The sequence below is a fragment of the Ascidiella aspersa genome, chromosome 7 (assembly GCF_963924565.1).
Source record: "Ascidiella aspersa chromosome 7, kaAscAspe10.2, whole genome shotgun sequence".
In the NCBI taxonomy this organism is placed as follows: Eukaryota; Metazoa; Chordata; class Ascidiacea; order Phlebobranchia; family Ascidiidae; genus Ascidiella; species Ascidiella aspersa.
The window spans coordinates 10296118-10312373 of NC_139453.1; the positions used below are offsets into that span (position 1 = coordinate 10296118).

The 16256-nt window shown below is 35.4% G+C and overlaps 2 protein-coding genes across 2 annotated transcripts; both read left to right on the top strand.

Annotated features, from left to right (window-relative positions):
- The first annotated feature begins 478 nt into the window (after nt 1-478).
- On the top strand, nt 479-5314 carry LOC146137668 (charged multivesicular body protein 1b-like). The gene is made up of 6 exons (XM_083394865.1): nt 479-854; nt 1886-2007; nt 2463-2585; nt 2836-2904; nt 3012-3163; nt 4917-5314. Exons 1-6 carry the CDS (start codon nt 839-841, stop codon nt 5029-5031), a joined length of 597 nt encoding a protein of 198 aa, XP_083250991.1. The 5' UTR covers nt 479-838; the 3' UTR covers nt 5032-5314.
- A 3151-nt stretch (nt 5315-8465) lies between these two features.
- Nucleotides 8466-15550, top strand: LOC146137669 (charged multivesicular body protein 1B1-like). The gene is made up of 6 exons (XM_083394421.1): nt 8466-8472; nt 10529-10650; nt 12951-13073; nt 13402-13470; nt 14362-14513; nt 15436-15550. The coding sequence occupies exons 1-6, from the start codon at nt 8466-8468 to the stop codon at nt 15548-15550; spliced, it is 588 nt and encodes a 195-aa protein (XP_083250547.1).
- The last annotated feature ends 706 nt before the right edge of the window (nt 15551-16256 follow it).

Here is a 16256-nt window from a genome sequence, read left to right on the forward strand (position 1 = left end):
TCTAGAATCCTGCCACAGTATTTATACAATTATTAAAGCACCGTTTGGATTAGGGTGTCGGTTAGTGTTTGGATGAGGGTGGGTCAAGTATTATTATTTAATAATATGGCTTAACCCACCCACAACCAAACGCTAACCCGCAGCACCATAACCGAAATAATGATCGTTGTAGCAGGATTCTAAACCAGCGCCCTGGTGCAAACTATAATTGTATACATAGTGTTATTGCCATTAAGGTAGATCAACAGAAATCACATCCAATATTTGGGTTAGGCTTAGCGTTTGGGTGTGGGTAGGTCAAGTATTAATATTAATAATAATGCTAAGATTCTAATGAGCATAATTTGTAGACGGCACCTTTTTATTTTTTACATTACTTTCTACCTATCAAAGAAAACGGGCCCCGAAAAAATTTTAACTGTGACAGCTTTCATAAAATAAAAGCTTCTTATTATTCATTTTATTCAATCATTGTTTTTATGCAGGTGTTCCATAAAACATTAGTCAAATGAATAAACTTTTGTGTAAAAAACCTGAGGTGTTTCACTGAAAGTTAGTGCTCATTGTTAAAAATTACAATATCATGCCATAAATACAGGTTCACAAGCAGTTTACACATTTGGGGTACAGTCAGGTTTTTTCAGGGTGTACCTTTTAAAGGTTGAAAAAACTCACAGGTGCATTTGCCATACTTTCCACAGTAGCTAATAGCTTGTTTATTTATTTAGGTGCAGCATATAGCTTTTATTTGTTAACCTGTTGACATCTGCGTTACTGAAGCGCAGCATTTTTGTACAATTTGTTTTTCCTCCTGTTGAAAAACACCAACTAGTTCAAGATGCCGAACATGGAAAGTAAGTTTAATGACTGGTCTTGGGTATTATTTTGATTCAGTTTATGTTATGGTAACAATCTGTAGTCTGCATTAAATCAAGGAGCTTTGTTTAGGTTTTTATGCTTAGGATCACAAAATATTACTTTACTGTTGTGTCATATATTTTTTCTTATAAAGAGAAGTTTAATAGCTCTGAAAAAACTAGTTGAAATTATCTATCAATATTGGGCCATTTATCTTTCAAAAAGTTCATAAAAATAAGATTTATTTAATTTGTTAAGTTGGAAAATGTTTTAATGGTGGTACAATTTTAAATTGTGCGATAATCTTTTAAATAATTCATTGAACATGTTAAGTGCATCTGCAAAGTGTTTGAATCTTTAAAAGTCTTAAATTGTCCGTTAAGTTATGTGTTTAGAAGTACCATTAAAAAATCAACTGAATAATGTTTATAATTGTGTTAACCATGACATTTATTCTGTTCGGTTTTCAAATTATTTAAAAATAAGCAAGTGATCCAATTTTCGATCATTAAACACCCTTTTCTAAAAAGTTTAATTTTTTTATAAAATTGTGTGACGACTGTGATGAATATTTTATGTCCTTTATTCAGTTGGTGTATTGTGTAAAACAGGGGTTTCTAGCTTAAACATACAGACTAGCCAATTTTTATCTTCTAACTTCTTCCCGTGCTAAAGTCTAGCAACTGTTTTTTTCTAATATTAAAGGCGCCTTTTTCAAAAAATTGAAAAGCAGTATGGTGTTATAATATCAGTAGTAATTGTTAAAAAATCATAATTGCTGTATTTGTTTTATATTGGCAATAAACAATGGAAATCAACAAATAAATTCTGTAACAAATTAAGTATTTTTTGAACAATTAACTGAATAACACTTGTCTATTTTATGGGGCTTGTATGCCATTTTTTCTTAGGTTGCATACCACATGTTGGACACTCCTGGTATTGTAACTTTTACACATTATTGTAATTTGTCAACTTGCTGCAAAGGCTAGTTTACAACTGATTTAACATATTTAATTATCTACAGCTTGTCTGTTTGAGCTCAAAATGGCAACCAAGAGCTTGCTTCGGGAGAGCAAAAAATGTGAAAAAGAAGAGAAGGTGCAAAAGAATAAGCTGAAGCAGGCCATTCAGAAAAACAATATGGAGGTAATTTAAATTCCTTCTTGTTGTACATGTTCACATATGCATGAGTTCACACGCAAAGAAGGCTTAAGTGTTTAAAAGTTTATGATACCTAAATAGAAAATATGAATTTTACAAGAAATAACAGAATAAACATTTATATGCTTGTTTAAATGTGTAAAAACATTTAGTTTTAAAACACTTTCTTGTCGTTCTTAACTTCTTAATGTTTTTTTTTTGTAATCCCCCTAAATTTGTTTTTAATTCTCTGGGTCTAGATGGAATTTTAAAGATTCTGTCATCAACTAAATAAAAAACAAGTAGACCTGGTGTTTTTACTCCAGAAATGTCTGTTTAACTTGTTTAACCCTGCTTTGAATAACATTGGCATTTTGTAAACAGATTTGCCCAAAAGTGATTCTTTCATGGAATGCTTAACTTTCTATTTCTTAATACACTGTATTATTTTGTTCTATTAGGGTGCCAAAATATATGCTGAAAGTGCAATCCGACAGAAAAACCAAGCCCTAAACTTCCTTAGAATGAGTGCTCGCGTGGACGCCATCACTTCAAGAGTCCAAACAGCAATTCAAATGAAAAATGTAGGTTTTTGCCGGATTGTGATACTTATCAACTTTGTTTTATTTTGGAAAGATATATTTTTTTGTCAGTGATAAATTAAAAATTCCAGTTACAGTTCATCTTTAGCAGTTTTGTCGACAATAAAAGTGGTTTGTTTATCTCATATGTTAAGTCTCAAGCAATATCACCTTTTGTGGGTTTTCATTTTACTTATACAGTTGGTTTTGCTTGCAACCATTCAGTTTGACTTTTACCATAATCATTTTGCAGGTTACCAAAAATATGACTAGTGTGACAAAAAATATGGAGGCAACAATGAGGTCAATGAATCTGGAGAAGGTATGTTTTAATTTTATTTTATAAGAAACCGTAACAATACAACTGGGCAAGGTTTCTACTCATTAAAAAAAAGGTTTCTACTCATTTAAATCTCCTTTGCGCTTTAGATTTCACAAATGATGGACCGTTTTGAGAAGTCGTTTGAGGACCTTGACATCCAGACAGAATACATGGAGGGTGCAATGAAGGGGGCTACCAATCAATTCACCCCTGAGGATGAAGTGAAGCAGCTCATGCAAAAGACTGCTGACGAAGCTGGGTAAGTTATGAATTCACTATACAGTAAAGGCATACATCTGTTTTACATCAAACGTGATTGATGAAAAAACCGACAACATAAAATCTGATCAAAACTATGACATCATTACCGCCATGTGTTGTTAATATTATTTGTGCAGCAGCGATTAATACTTTAAGCATTCAAAGCCTTTGTTGTTGTCTGATAGTTCTTGTACAAAGCAGAGTACTTGGGACTATAGACTACAGTACTACACGCTTGCTATTTCCTAAAATACAGCGTTAAAATAATTGTTTTTGTGCTTTTTGTCCGGGATTCGCTAGAAGGCAACTAATTGAGAGAGGCTTTAATATTATCTGGTTTAAGAATTTACAAAAAAACTCGTTCTTCGCACCAAACGGCTTAAAACTTGGTGTTAAAGCCTTGATTAAACCGGTTAAAAAACCCTGGTCTAGATAGTTAGTTGAAAATTTACATATCATAAAATAATAAGTAGTGTTCGTGTTTTACGCCAACACATACAAAACAGAATCTCCCTACTGTAGTTTTTGTTGTATGAAAGCAAAATGCTTTAAATGAAAATCGATAAGGTAGTTTCTGGGTTTCCTTTATCATTTTAGCGTGTGTCAGCATCACGTTTTTTCTATGTTTTGGCGCTGCATTGCGTTAATTAAGTCTTACAGCGAACCTTGTTGTTGAATCTTGTACAAATTTCGTAGAATGGCAAACTGCAATAATTACGCAAGAAAGCAACGAGGGCAAACCTAATGCGCGTCGCAGTTATCCAATCAGGCCCCAACCAAATTACGTCATTCGATACGTTTACGTCAAATCTTCTGCTGCTTGCGTGTATCTACTAACATGATAAACAAAAAAAAAAAAAAATGATTTACTACTAAGTATTTAAAATTAACCTCACGGTAAAAAACTGATTTACTACTAAGTATTTAAAATTAACCTCACGGTAAAAAACTGATTTACTACTAAGTATTTAAAATTAACCTCACGGTAAAAAAACTGATTTACTACTAAGTATTTAAAATTAACCTCACGGTGGATTGCGGACACAATTTCCACCTCGCTTACTTTGTTTGAGGTAATATCGATGTCGGCGTTCACCTTTGTTGCCGGAAGTACGTCAGGGTAGGTCCTGAGTGTAATGGAACAAAACCAACGTATCACGAATACAACTAAACGTATTGCGACGTTGATAACGGGAAAACGTTTTTCCGCTTTCTTCAATTCATTTCGGAAATGTTCGATAGCCTTTTTCAACAAATTACAGTTGTAAGTCGTTACCCGTCACATAAAACTAAAAACATTTTTTCTTATTTTTGACATGCAGTTTTATAGGGAAGCTTGTTTAATGTTTAGTTTAACGGCAAAGGAATCTCCGTATTTAAAAATAGAGCAACGCTACAGAAAAAACTTGAATTGTTATACTTTGATTTAAACGTGTTGAAATGTTAGCCCTTGTCGTCGAACTAAACCAGTGGTTATTCACACTTTGAATATCCCATGTTTTCACAAATAACCACCACCCTAATACGAAAAATAACTGTCATACAAAACAACTCTTTTTGCGTCCACCTCAATCTCCTTTAACTCATGCCAAGATTTTGTGACCAAAAGTAGTCCAAATCGGGTATAAAAAAGCTAACAAATGCACTTTAAAGGCTTCCCTAATGCCGGGGTTATTAAATCACCCGTTGTACTATAGGAGTTGTAAAATTGTAAAATTTTCAATTTTCTATATTTTAAATTCTCCCCACAGCCTTGAAATGAACTTGGAAATGCCGGGCGCCGCTTCTAGCTCTTTGGGAACCAGCGTTGCCTCGACAGAGCAAGATGAACTTTCACAAAGGCTCGCCCGTCTTCGTGAGACATGAGAGAGATCCCGTTCACGCCGTGAGCCGCATGACTTTTCATCAACCCTTCCTGCACTTCCTACTGTTGGCCCGCGAACGCTTTCGGCTTGTCGTGTTTTGGCACCTACCCTATTGTTATTGTTCTGCTGTTTTTTGTGTTGTTTTATTGCGTTGTGTTTATCGGAAGCGAGCTCTTCTGTCTTCTTAGCATGCTCTTTTTAAAATTTTCGCCGTCGAACTTTTAGGCTGGAATCTCTTGCGTGCTTCATATCCAGGAAAATATTTTACTTTGGAGAGCAGCGTCGTCGACGCGTTGCAGTACTGCTGTTGAAAAGTCTCTAAATTCCTGCGTTTTTGTAATCGAAATATTAGTCTGGGCTACTTGCTGTCTCTAAATATTGCTTGGATGGTTCACTGGTTTTTTTAAACTAGGGTGACGGAGTGAATGTTTTTCCAGTTTTGGTTTGAAATTTTTTAGATGAATTACTTTTAAAATGAGTCGAAATGATAGTTGTCTACCTTAGCAGAGTAGCTTTGTTGATTGAAATTGATTTTGAAAGACAAACATTGTCTCAAAAAAACAGTATATCATCCTTACACAGACCATTCCCTTACCGTGTATAGTTATGATATATAGGACGCCCCCATTATTTCGTAAGTCGCAGCGTAAAAATCTTGCAATAAATTGCAGTACAAGTTTATTTTTAAGTTGAGTTAACTAAAAGTTCCGGACACTTTATTAGACTAGGGAGACAGTCCTTTATTTTTTAAGGGGGTCAACAGCAATAAATAGTTGGAACCACAGAAATAACATAACTTTAGTAGGCTAACACGCAATAGGACAGGGCGTACAGAACAGTTTAAACAGTGGGCATGTTATCACTGTATTATATGGGCCAATGTGTGACCCACATTAAAAATATAAATGAAGTCCGTATAAAAAGCGTATGTTATTAGAATCACTGTTATAGTACAGATGTAGAGTTTTGTAGACTATAATCATTCGAAAAGTGTGGGGTTATCATAAAAGACTTCCTTTGAAAACTCACAAGTGGGTACATTTAATAACTTTTTAGTAAGAAGGTGAACCGTACCGTTGCGCCTTTTCTGGAAATATTATCCTTTGTTGGTAATCCATAGTTTTTCTGTTATTTGTGCTTGATGGAAGTTTTTATCCCGGAATTTTTTTTTTAGAATTTTTGAATATTTTTTTACATGCAGTTTAAATATGGAAAAATAGACATTAAAAGCAAGTTTGTTTTGCACTATAAAGTACAATGTTTAAACCTTTGCCTGCACTTTACTTGGTATTGCCTGCTAAAACATCTGTATAAATATATCTATACTGTAAATTAAGCATAGCTTACTACAAATACAATAAAATACCGGGAGTTCATTCGTAAAACAGTTTTGTTTCTCAGGTCTGTTATAGCCCCGCTGACGTAGGCCTAGGGGAGACCGGGGCGTAAAGTAACACGGGTCAATTGTAATACTCTAAATTGCGCCACCCACGGACAAACTGGAATCATGTGATTAGCATAGCGCATGCGCGTTTCGGTTCATTTTCGCCATTTAAAGTTTGAGCAGGCTACCTGAAGTGCAAACCAAGTTGTGGACAAAAACATATATTTCGGGTAAGAAAGTAACTTTTTTTAGTTTTCGTAAGTATTGTTCAACCATTTAACTTAGAAATTTGAAAAGCATACAATCTTATTTAGCATTAATTATAGTTTATTGGTGCATACTTTATGAACTAGTCAGTAGACTGGGCAAGTGGTGAACGAAGGTAATTATTGACTGACATGGTTCTGGGTCGGTTGTAACAAAAAATTTGTCCTTAGCTCTCAATAAAACATCTTTGTTGTCTCCACATGCAGATCTTCGTCGTATGATGGAATGCGTCACGGTCTGCCACCTGCTCTTCTGTCTTCGGGTTCCCAATTCTTAGGTCAAACTCCATCAACTTCTGATTCATGCTAGCCTCATTCTAACTTTAGTCCTGAAGAATTTCGTCCATTGCCAAAAGCACCACCAAGATAAATCCAAACGAAAAAGATGCAAGAAAAATTTTAACGGATACGCCAGTCAAGAAAGCAATGAAAGAAGCGGAGAGACAGAAGCCTGCTAAAGCTAAAAGACAAATAATTCTGCCCAAAAAGTCGACTTTCGTTTAAGCTAGTTTAATAATTCGTACCCATTCAAGCCTGCAGTTTCAGCTGTAGGCAATAATTGAACTTAACAGTAATCGAATTTTGTTTAATAGTAGTAATCCTGTCCTTTTGCACTCCCTGGTAACACCCAGCCTTAGACCTACAGCCTCATAGTAGCCCTATTAGTCTATCGCAGGCGAATACCTTCTCTTACATTTAACTTTGAATTTAACATTTCGTTGAAGTATAACAATAAAAATGGATTCTCAATGTATTTATGCGGTTGTTTTTGTTTGTTACAATTCGCCCCATCCAGTGTAACAACCGACCCGTGCACGGGGCACGTTGTAACACATTTTTCATCTTTTTTGAAAGGCCATAACTTTTGTTGTGGACAATATATTTTTATGGAACATGCGGCAACTTAACGCTAAAAGATTGTATTTTCATATGGCGAAGGTTTTTTTTTTGTTCATTCGAAAGATAAACCAGCCATTAGATAATATGTCAAAATTGTATTAACACGCCCGGTCTCCCCTACTCATTGTGTTATGTGGCCCTGAGTTGAACTTTTGGGTCTGACATCTGTCTATTCCAGCGGTTCTCAACCAGTGGGCCATGGCTCACTGGTAAGCCATAAGAACATTGGAGGTGGGCCACAGACCAATTTAAAAAAGCTAGGTTTATTTAACTTGTGTAACTATATTTAATTTTACATGAATAATTGTTTGGTTTAGGAATTAAAAAGAAATGTAAATTTATTGTTCTGCCGCAAGCATCTTACTAATGCACAGTTGCAAAAATACTCTTTTTTGAAATATATTCTGCTGTGTTTTGTTCTAAACCTATTTTACAGTTTTTTGTTTCTTAATACTTTCGGGCCACAGAATTTTTTGCAACGTAAATGGGCCACGAAAGACAAAAGGTTTAGAACCACTGGTCTATGCGATCCTATATATATAGATGCACTGCACTGCATATCCAGAGTTTATTACAAATATGTTATTTATCCATATCACATCCGCCTCGGACGTGAGCAATGACTAATGTAAAACATTTGGTCTGTATTAAAAAAAAACACAGCCCACAAAAGGCGAGTCCTCGTCGTGTGAACTCAGGAAACTTAGAGGTCATTATTCACAATTCCGCAATAAAACAGTTCTGCTAAACAGGCTAGTTTACTCGCAAAGCTAACCGTCAAAGTTACAAATACCATCGTCCATAGGTCTTCGCTATCAACGTAGGCTACCAGAATTGAGTTCTTTCTTACTTGAAAACAGCCAACATATACTCAAGGTGTTCCGGATGGAAGGTAAGTTTAATAAATGGTTGTAAGCCTAGTATTCGTTTTAACTATTTGAAACCTAATTAGTCAAAGTGCGCTTAACTCTAAATTGACCCGAGCTTTACGTCTTTCCACTTATCGATGGGCGTCATATGTGACTTCCAGTGTTCTCAAAACATTTGATGTTTTTCACATTTATAATTTTTCTGAGACCTATGTTAGGTAATAGATTTTTTGTCAGAAAAAAACAATGTATCACAAATAATAGATTGAGTTTTGAGGGCTATATATATACAATTATACATCTAAGCATCTAGAGAACTGCAATTGATTGCTTTTTTTTATTTCATTTTTGCTGTATGTTGAATTAATGATACTATAACATAAACATCATTCAAATAGCCTAGTGTGTTTCTAGTTAACAATTAGCAGTGATGCTTTTTATCTTTGTACAAAACGAAAACCAAGCACTTTTTTGCTTTTTACGGTATTTATCAGTTGTTCTTGAAGCGATAAACTTTGGTATGTGTACTACAAAAGCAAGCAAACTTTGGGGTGGATGCTACTGATAGTAATTGTTAAACATTGTGATTTGTTTCGTAACCATGTTTAGGAAATATATAAAAGATAAAAGACCAAACAATGCGCTTTAGGACATCGAGTTTTTTGAGACCAAGATAGGCAATATTGGTAAGTGCAGGGTGGTCCAAACCCAGGCCTGCGGGCCACATGTGGCGAAGCACTGTTGAGTTATTGTAATGCGTATGTTTAGGCCTTTAAGGTTTAATGTTTAATAAATTAAATACACGTGACCAACAAACCGGGTTACGCTTTTAAATAAACCGGGTTCCTGTCGCTTACCAAGTTCGGATCCAGGTGACTGCAAGAGAACACCTCATTTTTGCAATTAGTTGATTAGTTTGACAGTGTTGTAAACAAGCCATTTAGAAATACATTAAGTCCAAGTCAAGTCATTTGAAAAATAACTCAAGTTTACGTCAAGTCTTTTTGAATAAAGAATAATTCAAGTCCTAGTCCAAGTCATAATTACACCAAGTCATGTCCTTGTCATAAAAAATATAATGTTAAACTTTTTTTTATTTTTTTAAGTTTTAAACTCGTACGATTATGAGCAAAAACTTGGCGATAACGACTTTGTAGTTTGGCGATTGTGTAGTATGCAACACCTCAAAACATAAAATTTTACCAAAACAAACGCAGGGTTTCATTTTTTTTCCCCATTGACAAAATTCAATGAATTATTCTTTTTTTCTTAACAGACATACAACTTTATGTGTGTAAAAACACAAATTTACCCAAAAATATATACAACGCAATGAGTGGAATTTTGGGATTATTATTTTCAACAAAAAATGGAGAAAAAAATCATGCACACTCTTTGCTATATACTTAGGTTTCCACTTTTGATTGGCATATTTGCGCACAAGTTCGACAATTGCAGCAATCTTCTAGTCTAGAGCTTATATGTCTTTCGCCGTTACTTTTTGACGAAGCTTTGTGTTCTACTTGAACCTATACAAAAGCACATCAAATTAAATTTAAAATAAATAATTTTCATTTAATTTGTTTAACCTAACACGGATGCTGTTTTTAAGGGTACCATAGTCCTCATGGCGTATTGATAAAGCGTAAAAGTCGCAATAATTTGAATTATAAAACAGTCTAAAGTATACGTAAGTAGTAAATAAATTGGCAAAAATTGGCAGTGCCTCACTGTTTTACCAATATCGTTAGAAAGAATTTGTCATTGGATCTGTGATGATTGAATGAGCACAAACCCATTAGCTGAAGATGGTACAAGCTCGTACCGAAACTTCTTAATAATCAAGATAATGTCGATCTACTCGACCTTTTTGGCTTTGCAATTTATTATCAAGAATTTGTCATAACATGGCGAACAAAACCTGATATTTCATAGCATGCAGCAACGTTTGGTAGAGTATTTATTTAATGTAGATTGGCCTACGTTTTACGCTAAACAGAAATTTGAAAGTTGCTGTAGAGGCTCGTGATATATGCCATGGCATTGAGACAAAAGATTTAACAGCATGTTTATGTTTAGATTACCTGTTTAATCTCAAAATGGCAGCAAAACAGATGACTCGGTCGAGCAAAAAGTGTGAAAAAGAGGAAAAGTCAGAAAAAGTGAAGCTTAAGAAAGCCATTTTCCAAAAAAATATGGAGGTATTTCAAATAAAACACACTTGCCGTTGCTAATAAATGTATTGTCCCCAATGCTCACATGATTAACCAGAAACACACACATACATTGTTACACGGGCCGGTTGACAGCAGCATAATACTTAATTGTGGATCTGTAAAGGCAGTGCTTTTCAACCGGGTGTATCGTACACCCCAGGGGAGACGGGGAAGCGAACATTTTTTGCACAATGTGCGCAAAAATGTGCACGCCAAAATGTGCAAATATTGTGCGCACATTTTAAAAGGGTTTTAAAAATCTGCGCACATTTTTAACAGCCTTCAAAAAAGTGCGCACTTTTTTCACAATGTGCGCACATTTTAAACAGCCTTAAAAAAAGTGCGCACTTTTTTTAACAATGTGCGCGCATTTTAAACAGTCTTCAAAAATGTGCGCACCTTTTTAACAATGTGCGCACCTTTTGAACTTCCTTCAGAAATGTGCGCACCTTTTTGACAAGGTGCGCACATTTTAAAACACCTTTAAAATGTGCGTACATTTTTAAGTTAGAACTCTAACTCTAACTCTGACTCTGACTCTGACTCTGACTCTGACTCTGACTCTGACTCTGACTCTGACTCTGACTCTGACTCTGATTCTGACTCTGACTCTGACTCTGACTCTGACTCTGACTCTGACTCTGACTCTGACTCTGACTCTGATTCTGATTCTGACTCTGACTCTGACTCTGACTCTGACTCCCTTACGAAAAATTCGCGCAAATCTTGTTTCACTTTAAAGTTTAAAGTACAATTTTTTAGCGAATTTATTGTACCAAAGGGCCTTGCGCATAAAAACTATAAGTGGAAACTATATTCGTAGCATGGAACTCTCTAAATCTAATTAACTTTTCTCTGATGTATCCCGTCTTTTAAGATTAACAAGAGTAGAAGAAATATGTGCATATTTTATTTTGTGTGTGCGCAAGGCGTCACTCACGTCTTCTTGTAAGTTAAAAGGTTTGCCAATTTAAATAAAACAAACTTTTTTCGCGCTTCGCGCGTTGCTACCTTTTTTAGTATAAAATAGACATTTATATTCAATTGCATAAAACATTTAGTTTCGACCTTGATTACGAATGCAAAAGCCACACGTTAGCAGGATTGTTAATGGATTTTTTCACGGCCGGCCGAGAACTTGTTATGTTTGATTTGGCCTGAGACAAGCAAAAGATTGCCGACCCCTGTGATAGCAGTTGCGTTACTTTGTCACCTCTCACTGACCATTGTGAGTTAATATTCCTATTATGTTATATTATCGTGCGACCAGTTTGAGGTATTAACCTGTTGTTTTGACGTGTCTTTGTGGCTATTCGACAGAAACGGCGTAAACGCTGTTAAAGTAAGCATCTGGATTTTTTGCTGTGCACGTTTAAGGTTTGCCAGCACAAAATATTAACTTAACGATATCTGAATTAAAAGTTTGTGACACACTAGTTAGAGAAAAATATGGTTGCAACGATGCCCCAAAGCAATTTCAAAAGCTTGCTTTAGGTCTCAATACTTCAATTTGCGACGTAACAATCCTATATATCATGGACGAGAAACTATCTTATGCCCACCGAGTTTGGGCTTTTTCCCTAGCGTCTGAATAATTAATAAATTAACGCACATTATTTGGGTTAGCGTTTGGGTTCAGGAGGTCAAATATTATTAATTCTATCTCACAGTTTTTTGTCTTTTGTAAACTTTCAGCAAATATTTTCAATTTATCTATGCCGGGAGTTTACCTAAAGGTCTAATTAGTGCATTACCACGACCCCAAGGTCTAAAAGTCAGACTTTTCTGCCCTTGGATGCCCTAATTGTTGTAGACCGTTTTGCTTAGAACTGCACTAATTTCTAAAAGATCGGGTGGAATTTTGGGTATCGCTTCTCAATATTTCTAAATACCAAAATCTCATTGAAAAAGCGATTTCCATCCTTGTTCGCTTGCCCACAACATACCTTGGCGAGCAAAGATTTTCTGCTCTTGTTGAAATTAAAACCAAAAAAAGAAATTATATCAAGGATGTTTATACGCTTATGATAAGAGCATTCGAAACAAGGCTGCTGCCCCGGTTCGCACAACTGACTGAAAAAAATTAACAGCAACGCGCGCATTAAATCACTGATGAAATATTATATTTGTATAAAGATATGCTATGGATTTCCTATATTGGAGGTCCTGCATATCCTTATTCCGATTAGGATTACTACAGATTCGGTGTAATGCGTGCACTGGGGTTTTGAGTAAACGTAAAAAGAGTGTACCACTCCGAAAAAAGTTGACAAGCACTGTGTTAGGGTGCCAAAATATGTGCCGAAAATGCAATTCGACAGAAGAACCAAAAACACAACTTTCTCCGGTTAAGTGAACGTGTGGACGCCATCGCTTCAAGAGTTCAATCAGCAATGCAAATGAGACAAGTAAGTATACGAGTTGTCGAACAGTCACATTTGACTTTAAGTTTGTTTTGGTATTTGGAACATGTGTTAGTAATACTACAAACTTATCAATCTAAATTTTCTTGCCAATCATAAAACTAACCCTTTGTATGTTTAACTAATAGATTTAACAAACTATCGGTAAGTTTAACCCGGAACTTTGTAAGGTTCACCCCACTGCAACCCACTTTTGTAGGTTTTGTTTTGAATATACTTTATATTCGATCTAATTTTATTCAAAACATGCTCACAACAGTGCAAGATGGTCTATTTGCTATATGTTCAGTCTGCAACAAATGTCATTTCACAGGTCACCGAAAGTATGACAAGCGTAGCAAAAAATATGGTAGCAGCATTGAGATCAATGGATCTTGAGAAGGTATAAGTTTATTAATTCCGAAATATTACATTGTAACTGATATTTTGAAGACTGTATCAAACATAGTTTCGGCAGTCTTCTTGTTATTATTAATTGTTGGTCTCCCTAACCAACGGGTGTACGTCCAACTCAAACATGCCGGCGTGCAAATTTTTATCCTATAACCTCTTCCAGTGGCAACGTTTAGTAACCGATTGTTTCTGATAATAGAAGCTTTTAAAGTGATAATCAAATAAAAGTGACTAAAAATAGGCTTAGAAAGATCGAGATCCTGCGACGCAGAACGATACGTCAGGAAGCAGCAGTTCACTTTCGTCAGAAGTGCCTTCTATACAAAAGTGTTTTTTTTTACAAATAATAAAAACGTGTACCAACAGTGCGCATTACTGCATCAAAGTGTCCGTCGGTGAGCTGACTTTTGCTTCTTGTTTCTTCACACCAAACTTAATAGTTATATGAATGCTAGCCTTCACTACAACATAATGTTATAGTCATAAAAGTAATTTTGTTAGTTGTTCTGATTGCCGCGATTGTTTTATTTTTTGAATAAACAATGACAATTTACTGTATAAGAAATTAAGTGTTTTTGAACAAGAGGATTTGAGGGGGCTTGCGTGCCATTTTTATTAGGTCGCGTGCCACATTTTGCACGCGTGCCGCTTGTTTGACACCCCTGTCCTAGCCGATAAAAAAGCAATTTCACAGTACACCCCCCTCCATAATTCACACGGAAGATGTAAGATTGTAAGATAACAGTTCAAATCAAATACCTCGGTTTTTCACGACATATACAGAATGACACACCAATTGCTTTTGCCTCAACTTTCCTGATAAAACTTACATAAACGGTCATTATATATACTAAACAGTTTTTTTTTCTCTTCTCTAAAGCTTGCGATAGTGATGGAACATTTTGAGAAGTCATTCGAGGATCTTGACATACAGGCAGAATCTTTGGAGGGTGCAATGATGGGCGCTACCAATCAATTAACACTTGAAGATGAAGTGAAACAGCTCATCGAACAGACCGCTGACGAAAACGGGTAAGCTGTCTTTCCTGCAGTTTATTTGTGTATTTGTATATAGCGATTGATGATATTTATTTGTGTTTATCCTATTTATTTGTAAAACTAAACCGAAGCATTGCACACAACAAGCATGGCTTTAACACACCAACGACGACTGATGTATAGTGCGTTTATGCGTTATCCTTGTTATTCAAAGACTGACAACGTTTTGCAATCTTTAAAATTATTTATTTTTTATTTTCACATTAAATAGGCAGTCGAACCATTTAATTTTTCTTGTTGGGGTCAGGTTCGGGTTTAAAGTTTTTTAGAATTCGATTCAGTTGCAGCTCGACTAATTTAAATGTTGCTGTTCTTCCCCAGATAGACTTTTTGTAAAATCCTACAAGTAGCTTACGCCCAACCGTACATTGTTTTATGTTGCTGCGTATAGATTACTATTTTTGTCAGTAGCCTATCCTTGCCTGTAAACCACTGAAAGATTGGTGTTAGTTCTAGTATTTTTAAAGAACTGTCGTAAAATCGGAGATAGGTGTTTTTTATTAATATTTAGTGTTGTAGTTCCTCTTCAGAATTGGATAGCAAAATTAGAACTGATATATGACGATCTAGCCCTCAAGGGGTCACGAATCAGTCTACGGGACCCACTCAGTATATATACATAGTTTAGTTATTGGACTGTTAAACCTAATTTTGTAGTTTTCATTATGACTTCAGAGACCCTCTTATTCACGATTCGTATTGTATTTTTATCTAAAACATGAACAGGCGGCCACAAAGTGTTATGAACATATGAAAGGGGGGTTACGAGCCATAAAAGGTTGAGTACCACTAATCTAGCACTACTCCGTATGTTGTATTTAGATATATATACAGATCAGTCCTAATATATTATTATTATATGGATAATATTATTTACGATTAACATTTTCTACAGCCTCGAAATAAACTTGGAAATGCCGGACGCCGCTTCCACCTCTCTAGGAACCAGCGTCGCCTCCATAGAGCAAGATGAGCTTTCACAAAGGCTCACGCATCTTCGTGAGACCTGAGAGATTCCATTCACGCCGTGAGCCGAATCACTTTTCACCTTTTCCCTTCACTTTCTAATGATTGTGTCACTCACGCTATAGTTTTATAATTTTTTTTGCCTACTGCATGGTGTTCTGCTACATTGTTTATAGAGCTGTAATTTTTGCTATGCACTGGCTTTCTCGTGTGCTTGGAATCATAAATACAGTACTTTTGCGTTAAAACAGTTTCGATCATTGAAAACGGCATCCTAGAAGCTTATTATGTATTTGTTTGTACAGTGTGAAGCATGTTAAAACTTGCGTTCATGTAAATTAATTTATTCTGGGCAACTTGCTGCCTCAAACTATTTTATAAGATAACTATTTTGGTTGTCAAAAAACAGTGGTTTTGCCCGAATATTTAACGGTTTTTGTTCTGACACACCATTTTATTTCACTTTTTTAAGTAGATTAATAATATTATTGGTTGAATCAGAGCGAGCATAATGCAGTGCAAATAAGCCCTATAACACATTGCCTATATTATTGGTGGCTCTTAAATTATAGCCTACTGTATGACCTACTCAATGAAAGACAACTTTCATCCAATGGCAGAATAAGCGTTTAGGGTTGTTGTACATTTATTGAATTCAGAATGCGTAACGTGGCCAACATGGTAGGTTACAATTACAATACAGTAGTAAATATATCAGCAACAAAAACACCTTGTTTACATTAAACGTAA